This window comes from Mustela erminea, chromosome 8 (assembly GCF_009829155.1).
Source record: "Mustela erminea isolate mMusErm1 chromosome 8, mMusErm1.Pri, whole genome shotgun sequence".
Lineage (NCBI taxonomy): Eukaryota > Metazoa > Chordata > Mammalia > Carnivora > Mustelidae > Mustela > Mustela erminea.
The window spans coordinates 51,395,720-51,410,746 of record NC_045621.1 but is presented as its reverse complement, the minus strand read 5'-3'; the positions used below and the strand labels follow the sequence as shown (position 1 = coordinate 51,410,746).

General features: G+C 36.0%; 1 protein-coding gene across 2 annotated transcripts in view; it reads right to left on the bottom strand.

The window, feature by feature from the left end:
* The window catches only part of GALNT13 (polypeptide N-acetylgalactosaminyltransferase 13), a 538,580-nt gene that overhangs the window by 445,522 nt on the left and 78,031 nt on the right, over positions 1 to 15,027 (bottom strand). For both annotated transcript variants that reach the window (XM_032355601.1, XM_032355603.1), the window contains one exon: positions 10,418 to 10,663. In XM_032355601.1, the coding sequence (XP_032211492.1) occupies positions 10,418 to 10,559 (142 nt within the window). In that variant the 5' untranslated portion in view covers positions 10,560 to 10,663. The remainder of the gene's footprint in view (positions 1 to 10,417; positions 10,664 to 15,027) is intronic.

Genomic DNA, 15,027 nt, shown 5'->3' with positions numbered 1-15,027 from the left:
TCTTGTGCAGCTTTATGCATAACAGCCAGGGAACAAACCCAAATGTCCATCATCAGGTGAAAGGGTAAACAAGTCACAGTATGTACAGTAACAGGATACTTTCAGCAATAACCACTGATACACTCAATAGCATGGATTAATCTTTTTTTAAAGATTTCATTTATTTATTTGACAGACAAGTAGGCAGAGAGGGAGGCAGAGACAGAGAGAGGAGGAAGCAGGCTCCCCGCTGAGCAAAGAGTATGATGCAGGGCTTGATCCCAGGACCCTGGGATCACTACCTGAGTCGAAGACAGAGGCCTTAATCCACTGAGCCACCCAGGCGCCCTGATTTTTTTATGTCACATATTCCCTCTCCTCCTGATAGTACAGCATTATTATGTTGACATTTCCTTGATACAATCCTGAATTCCCTTCTCCCTTTCTAAACTGAAAGAAGAATGACTTTCTTAACTTCCTATCCCAAGCTCTGATGCAAATCACGCATTCCAATGTTTGTTGAAAGAATTGTCTCAGCTTATTTAATCCTAAATTAGTGAAGATTTTGAGTAGGAAAGTTTCTAAAACATCTTAATTTGGAAATGGGAAATGTTCTTGTTCCAATTAATTTGCAAAGTGAACAAATTAAATGACTTAATATTCCATTTACTTAACTTGAAATTCAGGTAGTTTTAATGAATAAAACGTTAATGTCTGAGACTTTATGTAAAGATAAAAATATGTTCATGCTATTGTGCTGCTATGTAACTAACAGCATTACACTCTCCTTCAAAACCTCATGACGCTGATGATCAGTGCACCTTTCCTTTTCCAGAAACCTTCAGTGGCTCCTCATTTCCTAGAGAACAAAGTTAGATTTCCTTTTTTTTTTTTTTCTCCAGCACTCAAAGTCCTTTAAAATCTATCTCTATCCCAACTTTCAACCTAAAATCTAGAAATCCCCTTTATGTCTGATTCTGCTTCAATCAACCAATTCACTGTTCTCTTATATCCTCACTTTGAAAAAGGCAATAGCTTTCTTCTGGCATTTTATTTCCTCCTGCATTTCACACATCCACATAATTTATGTTCTTCAAGGCCTCTCCTCTTAGTTCACTTGATATCCCTCTCACAAAAGCCACTACTTCCTATTGCATAATGCAGTTCTGTATGTATACATCATGTATGTACATGTCATATTTCCACTAGCCTGTGATTCTTTTTTTTTTTTTTTAAGATTTTATTTATTTATTTGAGAGAAAGAGAATGAGAGAGAGTGAGCATGAGAAGGGGAAGGTCAGAGGGAGAAGCAGACTTCCTGCTGAGCAGGGAGCCGAATGCAGGTCTCAATCCCAGAACTCTGGGATCATGACCTGAGCCGAAGGCAGTTGCTTAACCAACTGAACTCCCTAGGCACCTTAGGCTGTGATTCTTGAAGGCAAATGTTCTATTTGCTGAAATTCTGTATATTTCAGAATACCAAGTCCAGTACTTTTATTGAATAAACTGATGAAAGAATTGTACCTATTGGTCCTATTAAACCTTGAAAAAAAATAATGTTTCACTGCTGCTCACAACTTTTAACTATTCTTGCTAAGACTTCAGAGGCTTAGCCCCAAAGAGAACTGCTGAAAAACACTGCAATATAAATCAGTATACTGTAGAGGGTCAATAAATGCCAAATTGCTAAAGTCTGAAATAAGGCAAGGCAAACCTGCCAGAATACTTTCCTCTTAAGTATATTAAATAAGATATTTTTTACCGAAGGTCAGTGACTACCTCCTTCTATGTACTTCAGAAATATTCCTATTTGTGTAAATATTTCATAAATTAGCATATAAATGTTGTGATTGTTTTCGCCTAAAAGGAGTCTAGGTGCACCTAATTCAAGGGCACAGAATATGATTCAAAGTGTGGGTCCAGAAGTCTGACAAATCAGGTTGTGAGTCCTTTCTTCCCTCTTACCAGTTTTGCGAACCTGGGTAATTTAATTAACCATTTTAGGTCTCAGTTTCACATACGAAAATGAGGATAATAATGGTATGTATCCTTAATGCTCTGTTGAGATTTAATCAAAACAATATATATAAAATCCCTGACACAGCAAACTTAATAATTGATTATATTAAATCAAATTCATTTTCATTCCTAACATTAATATGTCTATGTGGACTGGCAGGGGAATCAGAGTGACTTGTGGATAAAGTATGGAAGGCCAAAGCATATAACAAAGGTCATAATTTTATAAGGCCCATATATTTTTGAACACTATTTATAAATCTGATCGAAAATTATCTGGGAAATACATGTTCTCTATTCAAACTGTGTCTATATCCCCTACTTTTCATATGACTATAAATATTATTGCCTGAAAGTTCCAGCAGTCATCATAATTTATTAAGGGCAATTCCAATACTGACAACACATTTTAATCAATCAAACTCATCTACTCTACCCCCAAAAGATGAAACCATAGTTCTTTGTCTTTTTGTTTTCTTAAATAAGGAAAACTGGGTGTTAGTTTTAACACTTTACTTCACTGTTTTTCAGTTTTTCCTCACACCTGCACACAGGAATTCTCTGAAGCACCAAAGACTAATCAAACAAAATTAATGAACATTCACTTTTTTAATAAATGATTGTATGGCTCAGTGTTAACGTTATAAGGAGATTATCTAGAAGGTAATAAAAGAAAGGGCTAATGCAGGAGTCCACTGTCAAGATTCTAAGAGAACAAGGCTACTTGTGTCCTTAAATTTATGAAGGAAAAGAAAAAAAATCTGTTCTCCTAGACAGGATGAAGGGAAACATGGAAATATCAAATTGGGGTTACTGGTCAGCAATTCCATTCATTTTCTTGATTTCCCCCATTGAGAACCACAGTGAGAAGGTCTTAAGGGACACAAGTGGTTAACTGTAACTCTGTAAAACCTTAAAATGCCAGAGAAGGTGATACTGCTCTATAAATGATCTGAAATCAGAGGATCCCTAGGAAATATCTTCCTGACTGGAATTTATACATCCTAAAGCCAAGGAGATATGGCATGGTCCATAGTACCTCTGAATGAAGACAAAACAGTCATTTCAAGTTTTCAGAATATGTATTCCATCCTGGTATCCAAATGAAAGCATGGTACTGGAACTCTAGTACAAACTGTCATTTATTGATAAGAGAGGTCTTTATTTAATACAGGTGTTAATAACCAACACCTGAATAACCAAATCCTATTCTACTGATTGTGAAAATTATGGCACTCCCCCTTAATCTCAGTACAGAAAAAAATAAATTTTATATATACGTGTGTGTGTGTGTGTGTGTGTGTGTGTGTGATGTTCTCTGCCTCCAGCTCCTAGCAGAGAACATCTCTGACCCTTGTAATTTCCTAACTGATAAGACCACTAGGAGCACCTTTTGGTTCTAATAATCTGTGTCTCTGACACAGAGCTCCTAAATCCCTTGCAATTTCCTGTGTCATAGAAGTGTTTTTTGTGATGGAGGATTGCTGGTGGGGAGGGGGTCAGGGGACTGGCTAAATGGGTGATGGGTATTAAAGAGAGCATGTCTTGGGATAAGCACTGCATGTTATATGTACATGATGATCACTAAATTCTGCTCCTGAAACCAATACTATGCCTTATGTTGACTAACTCAAATTTAAATTATATATATATATATTATTTTGTTCTAATGAGGTAACTCTTGGTGGGCTCCTAAATGACTCCTGGCTGGGAACGGGTCGCCAGAAAGACAAATATATGATTACAAGCTTGGAACTTTCGGCCTCCTTCCTCTCCCCTCTAGGAAGGGGAGATGGGCTGGAGATTAAATTAATGATGAATCATTTCTATGTGAGGTGGCCTCTGTAAAAAAGCCCAGTATGGGTTTCAGAGAACTTCTCAGTTGGTAAACCTGACAGGAGGTGGCACACCCAGTTCCAATGGGGACAGAAGCTCCTTCCTTTGGGACCCTTCTGAACTTCACTCTATGTATCTCTTCTTCTTGCTCTTCATTCATGTCCTTTATCACATTTTTTATAATAAACTGATAAATGTAAATAGCCATTTCTCTGATTTCTGTGAGACATTCTAGAAAATCATCAGACTTAAAGGGGGGTCATAGAGACACCAATTTACAGCTTGTGGATGAGAAGTACAGGTAATTATCTGGGACTGGCAACTGGTATCTGAAGTGGGGGCAGTCCTATGGCACTGAGACCTTATCTTGTGAGATCTGATGTTAATACCAAGTAGAGAGCATCAGAACTGTAGGACACTCAGCTGGTGCACACAATTGCTTGGTGTGGAGAAAAAGCCCACACATCCGGTATTAGTGGCATTGTATGTGTGAGTAATGGAAAACACAGATGTGTTTTTCCCATACACTCACTCTGCCTCAGTTCACAGATTTTTTGGTAAAAAATTAATGAGTTAACATTTGGAAATAATTTAGAATAGCTGACAGCCTATAATTACTGTGATCATTACTGGCTATGTACTTATGTTTGTTTACATACAAGCAACAATTCCTTCTTAGATATCTCCCCTTTCTTAAAGTAAATTTCATTTCATTCCCTAAGTATGTGCCATATGCTCAAGACTCAGATCAGGTAAAGAAAGGTGGGTTCCTTCCCATCTTGAGTATCGTAAATTTATAGATAGCCTTTTCTGTTCTCTGTGATGACAGGAACCCCTCTGGGTTTCTTTTTTCCTTTTAAAGATTTATTTATTTTAGATGGGGTGGGGCAGAGGGAGAAAGGGAGAGAATCTCAAGCAGACTCCCCACTGAGTATGGAATCTGACACTGGACTTGATCTTATCACCCTGAGATCATGACCTATGGTGAAATAAGTCCAACACTCAAACAACCAAACCACGCAGATGCCCCACCTCTGGGGTTTCTAAGCAAAATCCTTCTATCATATCACTTCGATATCACTACTTCTCATCTCGGACCAAACATTATTTACAAACTGACCAAAAGTCAGATAGTAAAAGAGTTTACTTGTCATAGTTTCATTGAAAAAAATGAGCTAGAAACATGTAATCATTCATTTGAAGACCAGGATTTTTAAAGTCATAACTCATTCATTTCATTTTACAGATGGCAACTGAGGCCCAGGAAGATTAAGTAACTTGCCCTCAGACATAAGCCCTTAGTGGCTCAGCCAAGAGTTGGACCCACTATGGTAGAGTGCTCATTGAAGCCTACGCCACAACCTCAAATTTGTCCAAAGTGTTTCTAGGTGGACTACAGCAGCACTTGTCTTTTTAAAAACCTCTTCTCTCAAATATCTAATTCTTCCAGCTTGGGAGTACCACTCGTTAGTATTCCATACCAGTTAGGAGTCAGAAATATCCTTCAGTGCATTTTAATTCTAGGTGGCCCCAGACTGGCATGAAAAAGTTAACATGCTCCCCTAACAAGTACTTATGTAACCAAAAAGCAGTCCTTTAGAAAAGAGGAAAAGAAAAAGGATTTACACGTCTGTATTTCATATTGGAACAGGTCTAAGTGCTCCCATAAAGTCGCTAAAATAATCATTTTTTAAACAGCATCATTGAATCATTGATGTGTGAAAATGATAATACTGACTCAGTAACAAAGATTCAATTACATTCCACATGGTTCATTCTTCGATAAAGAAGAAAAAAATGCAATCCATTGTAGAAAAAAATTTTCCATCGAAGTAATGGTTTTTAAGTTTGATATTTGGAGATTAATAATGTAGCCAAATTCCTACTGAACAATTCCATTCAGTTGCCTAGTAGATGTCTAAAATAAACTCAATGTCCACCCTCAACTCATCTACTCCTACACTTTTCCCCCTCTCAGGAATCAGAACCAAAGAATGCCCTCAAGAAACTCAAGGCTCTTTCTTGACACTCCCATATCTCTCACCTGTCAGAGCCAGTCACATATCCAGCACCCATATCTCAAATGCCTCTTCATTTTACCCACTTCCATCACACCTCACCACCATTCCTCTGCCCCAAGTAGGCATCCCTGCCTACAGAGAATTCATGAGACACTACCACAGCATCCTACCCAGCCTCCTTAAAGAGACTGCTTCTTCTCCAATCCATTCTCCACGCTGAATCCATAGTGATCCTCCCGTAACACTAATGTGATCATGTATGCTCTGTCTTTTACATATGTTCAATGGCTTCTCAATTTTCAAATCCAATCAGTGGCTTTTATTCATTTAGTTATCCATGTAATACAATGTAATAGACACATCAAAACCACATGAAAAACAAATCTAGGGACACTACTAATGCCCCAGATTCAGTCAAAATGTCCATTCCCCATCTCATGCACCTGCCTCACCCAACACATGAAAATAAACATTCTAAATCCCATTATCATAATTAATCTTGCTTGCTTTATAGAGTCTTGTTGCATCTCTACATATTCTTAAAATGTATATTTTTAAATTTTAGTTAGTGTTGCATGTTATTTATCATCTTTGAGGGATATAACTTACTATTGTACTACCAAAATTCATTCATAGATTCATTTTAACTAATATATAGTATTCTCTTACAATGATTTATCACAGTTCATTCATTAGCATTCCCACTGATAGATCTATGGGTTATTTTCAGCTTTTTTCTTTTTAAAGATTTTATTTATTTATTTTACAGACAGAGTTCACAAGTGGGCAGAGAGGCAGGCAAAGAGAGAGAGGGAAGCAGGCTCCCTGCTGAGCAGAAAGCCCGATGTGGGGCTGGATCCTAGGACTCTGGGATCACGACCTGAGCGGAAGGCAGAGGCTTTAACCCACTGAGCCACCCAGGTGAAAATAAAAGTCAGCTTTTATTTTTATGAACAGTGTCTATGTGGGGAAGAATCCTGAGCATATGACTATGAGTGATGGGTTATATATGAATGTTCAGATTTCAGAAATAACGAACTGTTATCTGAAGTTATTATAAAAATGTGGAGATGGGGGTACCTGGGTGGCTCAGTCAGTTAAGTGACTGACTCTTGGTTTCATATCAAGTTGTGACCTCTGGGTCATTGGTCCCCTGCTCTGGACTTTCTCTCCTTTTCCCTCTGCCCCTCCCCTACCCTCCCCACTCACCCACATACGCTTTCTCTCTTTCAAATAAATAAATAATAAATAAATAAATAAGTCCTTATAATTGCTATTATCAGCCAATTTAATTTTTGACAATTGAATGAATATAAGTACGTCATTACAGCCTTGGTCTATGTTTCCCTGATCACAATTGAGGTTAAATATTTTTTCGTAAGTTTTTGTTCCTGTATGTTTCCTTTTCTAAGACATGTCTATTCATTCCTGTCACCCATTTTTTCCTTTTGGGTTATTTGCACTTTCCTTATTAATAATAGTGTGTGTGTGTGTGTGTGTGTGTGTGTGTGTATTTTATATATATCTCAGTTGTATGATCTTTTTTTTTTAAAAGATTTTATTTATTTCACAAAGAGAGAGAGATCACAAGTAGGCAGAGAGGGAGGGAGAAGCAGACTCCCTGCTGAGCAGAGAGCCAATGCGGGGCTCGAGCCCAGGACCCTGAGATCATGACCCGAGCCAAAGCCAGAGGCTTAACCCAGTGAGCCACCCAGGCGCCCCAATGATCTTTTAACATCTACAGTTCGTAACTTCTCTTTTAAGGTATATTTTAATGAAACAACTTTCTCAATTTTCATATAGTTAAATAGCCAAATTTATTTATATTTTCTTTTATGGTCAATGTTTTTTGTGTAGTGTTTTAGAATTTTTCCTTAATTCAAGGTCTTATAAATGCATAAATTATTTTCACTAAAAGTTTTAGTTTTATTGTTGACATTAATAAATCCTAAAGTTTATCTTGGTTCATGACATGAGTTGGGCATCCAATTTCATGTTTTCCACATAGACTGCCATCTTATTTTCAAATCCATTAATTAAAGAGCCCTCTCTCCCCCACTGATCTGTGGTGCTCTTGTCATATTTTGAATGTCCAAACACTTGGTGTAAGTCTACTTCTGTAGTCTCTATGCTATTCCATTGGGGCAATTTAGCCCATTGTGACACCTTATACCAATACTAGTCTTAATTACTCTAAGAAGAGCTCTGTATTTTTCTCATTCAGAAGTATCCTGTAATCTCTGTTATTTCATAAAAATTCTAGTACCTTCCTTTCCTTTGCTCTTCACTGGGCTATATTCTTTTCTTTTCCTTTCTTTTATTTTTTGAAATATATCTGACATAGAACACTATGTAGGTTTAAGATGTACAAAGTGTTGATTCAATAGGCACTTAAATAATTGACGAATTCATAAATAAATGAATAAACGTGTCTCAAAATCAATTCAGAGTGTATGCCAGTAGTGGGTACTTAACATTGCTTAAAATTTAGTATAAAAAGGGATCTGAGAAACCACCTAGTCCAAACCCCCCCTTTTTTTTTTAATAATGGGGACACATAAGTCCAGAAACATCAACTTCTTTTAAGTCATAAAGCTTGTTTTTAGCATGTCCAGAACATTAAATTTTTAGTCAAGTACAGTTTGTACAGCATTGTCTGCCCGTAAATAAAATATCATTTTAAATATGTGGCACGATTCCTAAATAAACTAAGATTCTAAAATAAGAAGTAACAATAGAAAATAAACTTAAAACCCTAAAGTCTATTTCCATTTATTCAAGACAAATACTAATGTACAACATTAAACAAGCCTTAAAAATATGGAGAATGTAGTTTAATTTTACAACTTAAGTATGAGGAAAAATTACTAATTTTGCCTTGCATCTTTAAATTTCACATTTTGAGATTTAAGACTGAGCATTAAGGGCTTAAATCAGCAAAGCTGTACATTTTTTGGTACTCGCAGAATAAGCTGTCGTAGTTTTGCTGAATCAGATTATGACATTTTTTTGTGACCAATCTAGATGTCCCTATTCAACAAATGACAAAGCAATCATTCCAAACTGATGAGATCCATCAAAACACACTTCCACTTTTGGCCAATCAGTAGCTCAACTGATTCAACAAAGAAGCAGAGAAGGCGAATTTTTTTCTGGGATTTTAACCAAAGGTCAGCATATCAATCCCCATGTTCATTTATCAAAAACTGATAGACTTATTAATCTTTGAATAATTCTAGTATAAAGGCATAAAATATGTATATAAACTACCTAAATGGGTCTAGGCACTGTCACTTTGAAAGCACTTTCTCTCCATTTTTTGTGCCAGTCAAAAAAATTACAGTGAGAGAAACTCATTTTGGAAAAGAAGAAGATAGAATGTCTCCAACTGAGCGAAAGCATTACTGCAATCTAAAGTGAAAAAAATAGTTCAAAATACTCTTACTAAAAACTAACTTTTGGAAATGATCTTCTGTGTTTCCTAACCCTCATATAACCAAACATTAACAATAAAATTCTGTTTATTCACATATTTTGATTAATAACCTCAAAAATATCTGTCACATTAAAAGCTAACTACATCCATTAAGCAAATGCAAAACTCAAGTCAGTAATTTAGATTTACTTTTCTAAAAGGTACAAACATTCGAAATGGGATTGAAAGCCTACTTTTTATCATATTTATAAAGAAAATTTGCTAAGCAGAGAATTACTGTAAACTAGATTTCAAGAAAACCAATGTTTAAGGCGATGGTAATAAAACTAATTTCAAGCGTCCTATATATATTAGAAGCACTTCTATACGAGGAGTATTATGGAAACTTTTTAATGAATCTAAAAGTCAACAAAAAGCATAGAGAAAATTATTTGGAATAACTGCAGAAAATGAATCCCTATGGCTTGACTTAATAAATCAGCTTTTATAAAAATCATTGTTTCTTATGTAGTCACTGAAACTGGTCCCTAAAGAAGGGAAAAATCAAAAGGAAACTGATTCCTTCCTAAAGAAGGAAATACTACGTTAACATGACTTTATCATGTACTTGTAATTATGGGGCAACGACCTGGTACCCGCAGATCAAATCTGGCCATCAATATGTGTTCTGTTTAAAAAGTTGTTTGTTCATTTATTGTTTTTAGAAGTCTGTAAGGGTGTCATGTGTCCTTACATTTTGTTACAATCCCCACCATCTCACTTTAGTAGTTTTTCCCTTTTATGTTATGTACTTAGCCTCTAAGGGCTTTTGCTTCTGGAAGCCTAAATTTTAAATTCTGTCCAATTTGAATGTTCACTACCCTGTTCTTTCCACACAGTCACAGAACATTGGAATTATTAGAATTGGAGGGTACCTTTGAGGTTAGCTAACTCGTCTCATTTCTTCCAACAAGACCCCTGAGGCCGAGCAAGGAAAGTAGCTTTCCCATGGGTAAATGTACACTAATAGTTCTGCCAAAATGCTCTTCTAACTCAACAGCTTACAAAATCCCTATTTCACAGTTTCGTCAAGAGTCACCACAACTCTCATCTTTATAAAAGCAACATTTGCTTCAGAAGCACTTACCCCTGAGTGCTGGTAGCAGGGATCGCTCCTTCTTGTCGTCACACTTGTTACATTCACTGAAGTACAGAAGTAAGAAGACGTCAACAAACACCCACATCAGGGAAGTGGCCAGAACCACCTTGCAGTAAACAAACCTCCTCATGTCTTCTTTTGATTTCTAGTTAACACACAGATCGAAGACAGATGCTACAGTGATAACTCCAAGCCACAGGGTTGAACTCCAAGATAAAAGCAGGATGCATCCCACTGTATTAAAAAAAAGGAGGAGGGGGAAAAGAAAATTTCATTATTGCATAGTTTGTTGTCCATATAAAGGAAATATAACATGAAATATATGATTTATTTAATGTCTCCATACATACATATCCTCACTCAGCCTTCAAATTCAGAATGAAAAGCCTAAATACATGAAAACTGTAAGCAAGCCAGGTGGCTAAAATTCTAACAGCTAATCCTGTATCTGTCACTACTCTGCCAGGCACGCCACAACTATCTGATTTCTTCAGGTTGTATTCTTTTCTTCAAAAGCCCTATGATGATATTCAGCAGAGCACCACGCTGTCACACAGAGCAGCCCCGAATTTATCCTGATTCAGCACTTTTGAGGAGCCAATACTGCTGAAATAGAAATCATCCTGGAATACAATATATAATAGTAGTTAAAAACTACTTTTATACACAGACAGGCCTATTTTTAGTGACCTATTATCTATGGGATCCTTTAAAAAAAATTTTTTTTAAGATTTATTTACTTATTTGAGAGGAAGAGCACAAGCAGGAGGGGCAGAGGAAAAGGGAGAAGATCTCAAGCAGACTCCCTGCTGAGCACAGAGCCAGATACGGGGCTCGACCTCACCACCCCAAGATCACAACCTGAGCCAAAACCGTAAGTCTGACACTTAACCGACCGCACCCTCCACGGGCCCCTCTGTGGGACCCTTTTAAGCCTCTGTTTCCTCACCTATAAAATGAGAGTAGCAAGGCCAAACCTAAAGATTGTCATGAGAACTAACCACAATAATGCTTGTAAAGTATCTTGCAAAACAGATAATTATTAATATTAACATACAAAACAAAAATTCTTGAATTCTCAAAAAGGACCATTACATGAAATTAGTCATCAGTTACATAGCCTTAAAAACCCCATCTGGACTGTGCAGAAAGTATCCACAACAAATGTATATTTTAGAAAGGATCGTGTATGCTCAAAAAAAGTATCAGAGGGGAAACAAAATACTAGTTTAAAGTGACTTAAAATAACCAAAGCAAGAATTCTAAAAGGCATAACAGGTAAGTGCACAAGTATTGAGAGATATTCAAAGTTAAGTGTAGAATTAATATCATAAACATATTTCTTTCATTTATACTATAAAGAGCAGGAACTGCCTGGTCAATTGATTTACATAAAGTTACAGTTAAGTCATGTACAGTAAGTATAACAAACCAAAAATATTCTCGGATCATCTGTTACACTTAAAATAACATCAACTGTGGGGCTCCTGTGGCTCAGTCTTAGGTACCCAACTCTTAATTTCAGCTTGACATGATCTCAGGGTGATGGGTCATGAGATAGAGCCCATGTTGGCCTGCTTGGGATTCTCTCTCTCCCTCTCCCTCTCTCGCACTACTCACTCTCTCTCTAAAAAAATAAAATCAAATATAATAATAACTTAAATATAAAATCTTTGATGTGAATTAGTATCATAGCCTTGAAAGATATTTGGGAAGAAGAGCTATTAAATACAAAGATACTTGAAATATTTCATAAATATTTGTCTCAAAATAAAAACATCAAAGGCAATTTGCAGAAGCAGAAGCTCTTTAAATTAATGGCAGCTGACTTTGCATGATAAAGCAACACCAATGCTGCTGCCTGTTACAAACCACCCAGACTCACAGTGATTTCAAAATTTACATAAAGTGACAGCTGAAAAAATTATAAGTCTATTTTCACGATCTACATTAAATTTACATTTATTCAGCATATAGTTATTAAAGAAAGAAAGGTGCAAAATCTGCAAACTGAAGGAATATATGACTTATGGGGTTTACCTATTTGCTTATTATTTTTCTTAAAAAATGGCACATTAATTATCTATTTTATTTCATTTTAACTTCACTTTTTGTAAATATTATAACTAAACATTGGAACTCAGCCTCTAAACCTGATAACAAGGGAATAATTCCCCTATGTATCTTTCCTGTTACTTTCTGCATGCTTTACTGAATGTGAGATATGAAACAATTCAAGCTATTTTATCTTTCTTCAGTCCTATGATGAAGCAGTCCCCTTCAGTTTATTGTGGAAAAAAGTCTCACAGGAAAGTATACATAACACTAATGGTTACCAAATGGCCATCCCCAGATTTAAGACAGGAATATCTTAAAAGACCCTGTAATAAAAGATCCTATATGTTATATAAAGATCTATAATAAAAGGCATAAAAAACACCATCCCTGGCTCTGTCATAAAATGAAAAGATGTCTTTGGGTAGGCATTTGCCTCTCTGTGCTTCGTTGCCTTTACTATAACATATTCCCTGTTCTATTCACCTCCTAAAATACTGTAAGGCTTAAGTGAGATAATGCATGAGAACATTTTTAAAAGAAAATATAAAAAACATTATTATAATAAAAAATGTGAAATCACTTAAATATTAAAATGTCTAAGATAAGACATTTCCTAATAGCCTAACATTTAAGGTTATTCAGAATTTAATATAAACTTTAGTTATAATAGAAAGTCGAAATCATATCTTATTGCCACTTCAAGCATTACTCAAATTATCTAATTTCATAGGCTGACAGAGCTATATATCAAGCCATTAGCACTGAGAGAAGTCTCCTCACTATTTTAATGATAAAATGACACTGCTGTTTAAATTTTTTGTTTGTGAAAGTCTTCCCTCATATATTTCAACTTTTGAATTCCATCTCTACCTTGAAAAAAATACTAAATCTTGACAAACCATAAGTGACTCTTAATCTCACAAAACAAACTGAGGGTTGCTGGGGGGAGGGGGTTGGGGAGAAAGGGGTGGGATTATGGACATTGGGGAGGGTATGTGCTTTGCTGAGTGTTGTGAAGTGTGTAAACCTGGTGATTCACAGACCTGTACCCCTGGGGATAAAAATATATGTTTATAAAAAATAAAAAATTAAAAAAAAATACTAAATCTTATCATTTGTAAGTTTTATCTGCTGACACTTGTATAATAGTAATCTCATATATTGTATCCCAATACTCTTCATGAGAACAAAACTGATTGAGCAGAAGCAAGGTACAACATACACAGTTAACAGTAACCACCATAAACACAGTTGGCGGCCCAGGTTTATTTAAGAGAATCAGCATCTGTATTGTGTTTTTATTCCAGTAAGCCTCTATTAATTTGCAAACACTTCTCGGTTTCTCAGACTGAATCCAAGTTCTGCAATATCACTGGCTTGCCAAGCCAATGTGGAACAGGACTAACTAGCATAAACTACAGGCTCTTCTATCTGAAAACACAGCCCCTTTCCTAACCATTTCAGTATCTCTGGAGCACATTATTTCTCTCTGTAATAGTATTGATCTAGGTAGGAATACTTACAAAAGAAAACCATCAAGTACTATCTTGTTAGTCTGACTGCTTCTCTTTTTCTTCTATCAGTCAGATATTCTATGACATATTACATGATTTGACGATATGCACCATTTTCTTTTTTTTTTTTATCAAAAATAAATTTTAAATTAAAAAATCTAGACAAAGCTTAGGAGTTTGGTACATATGTTTTAAATAAGGATAATGAGTTTTTTTGTTTTTGAATTGAAGTTATTACTTGCATAAAGAGTCTAGTTAGTTGCCACTAGACATGTTTATCTGTACTCATTTTATTTTGTAGAAAATTGCATAATAGGTACAAATCTATCCAATCTACTTTGTAAGGCTGTATGTGAGGCTGCCAAAGGATCCTGGGAGCTAGCAGAAGACTGCTGATAGTACTCCCAGAAGTTCCAGGCACCAACATGCTTGAGATGTTTTAAATAACTGTGCAGGAGCTTCTGGGAGCTGATGACTGGACAAATTTGCAGAATTTGGTTTACGGACTGATAAATCTAATGTGTAAGCACTGAAAAAAAGTACCCTGCATTAGTCACAGGTATGCTTGACAAGAAGACTGATCTATGTATGAATGAAAATCAAAAATTGAGATGAGCTAAGGGAATCTGCCCCAACCTAAACCAAAGGATCCACTACAAAAATCACATGGGAATATATACTAAGAGAGAAAGAAGCAACATAATATTAAACGAATGCCTGTGTGGAAACAGTGGAACAGAAAGGAAAGAAGAGCCCTCACTTGCTTTTAAACTAAGGAAAGTGGAATATTCATAACATAAAATTTGATTATTGGGAGGCAACCTAGCATAAGATTTAAATTACATAGTGCAGAGTTAGAATGCCAGGGGTTGAATCTGCATTCCAGTACTCACTAGTTGTATGGCTTAATTCAAGTTGCTTAAATGTGCTTAAATGTGTGCCTCGATTAAGTTTCCTAATGAGAAAATGTGAACAGGCTATGGTGAGTGCTGAATAACTGATATACGCAAAACTCTTGTAACAGTG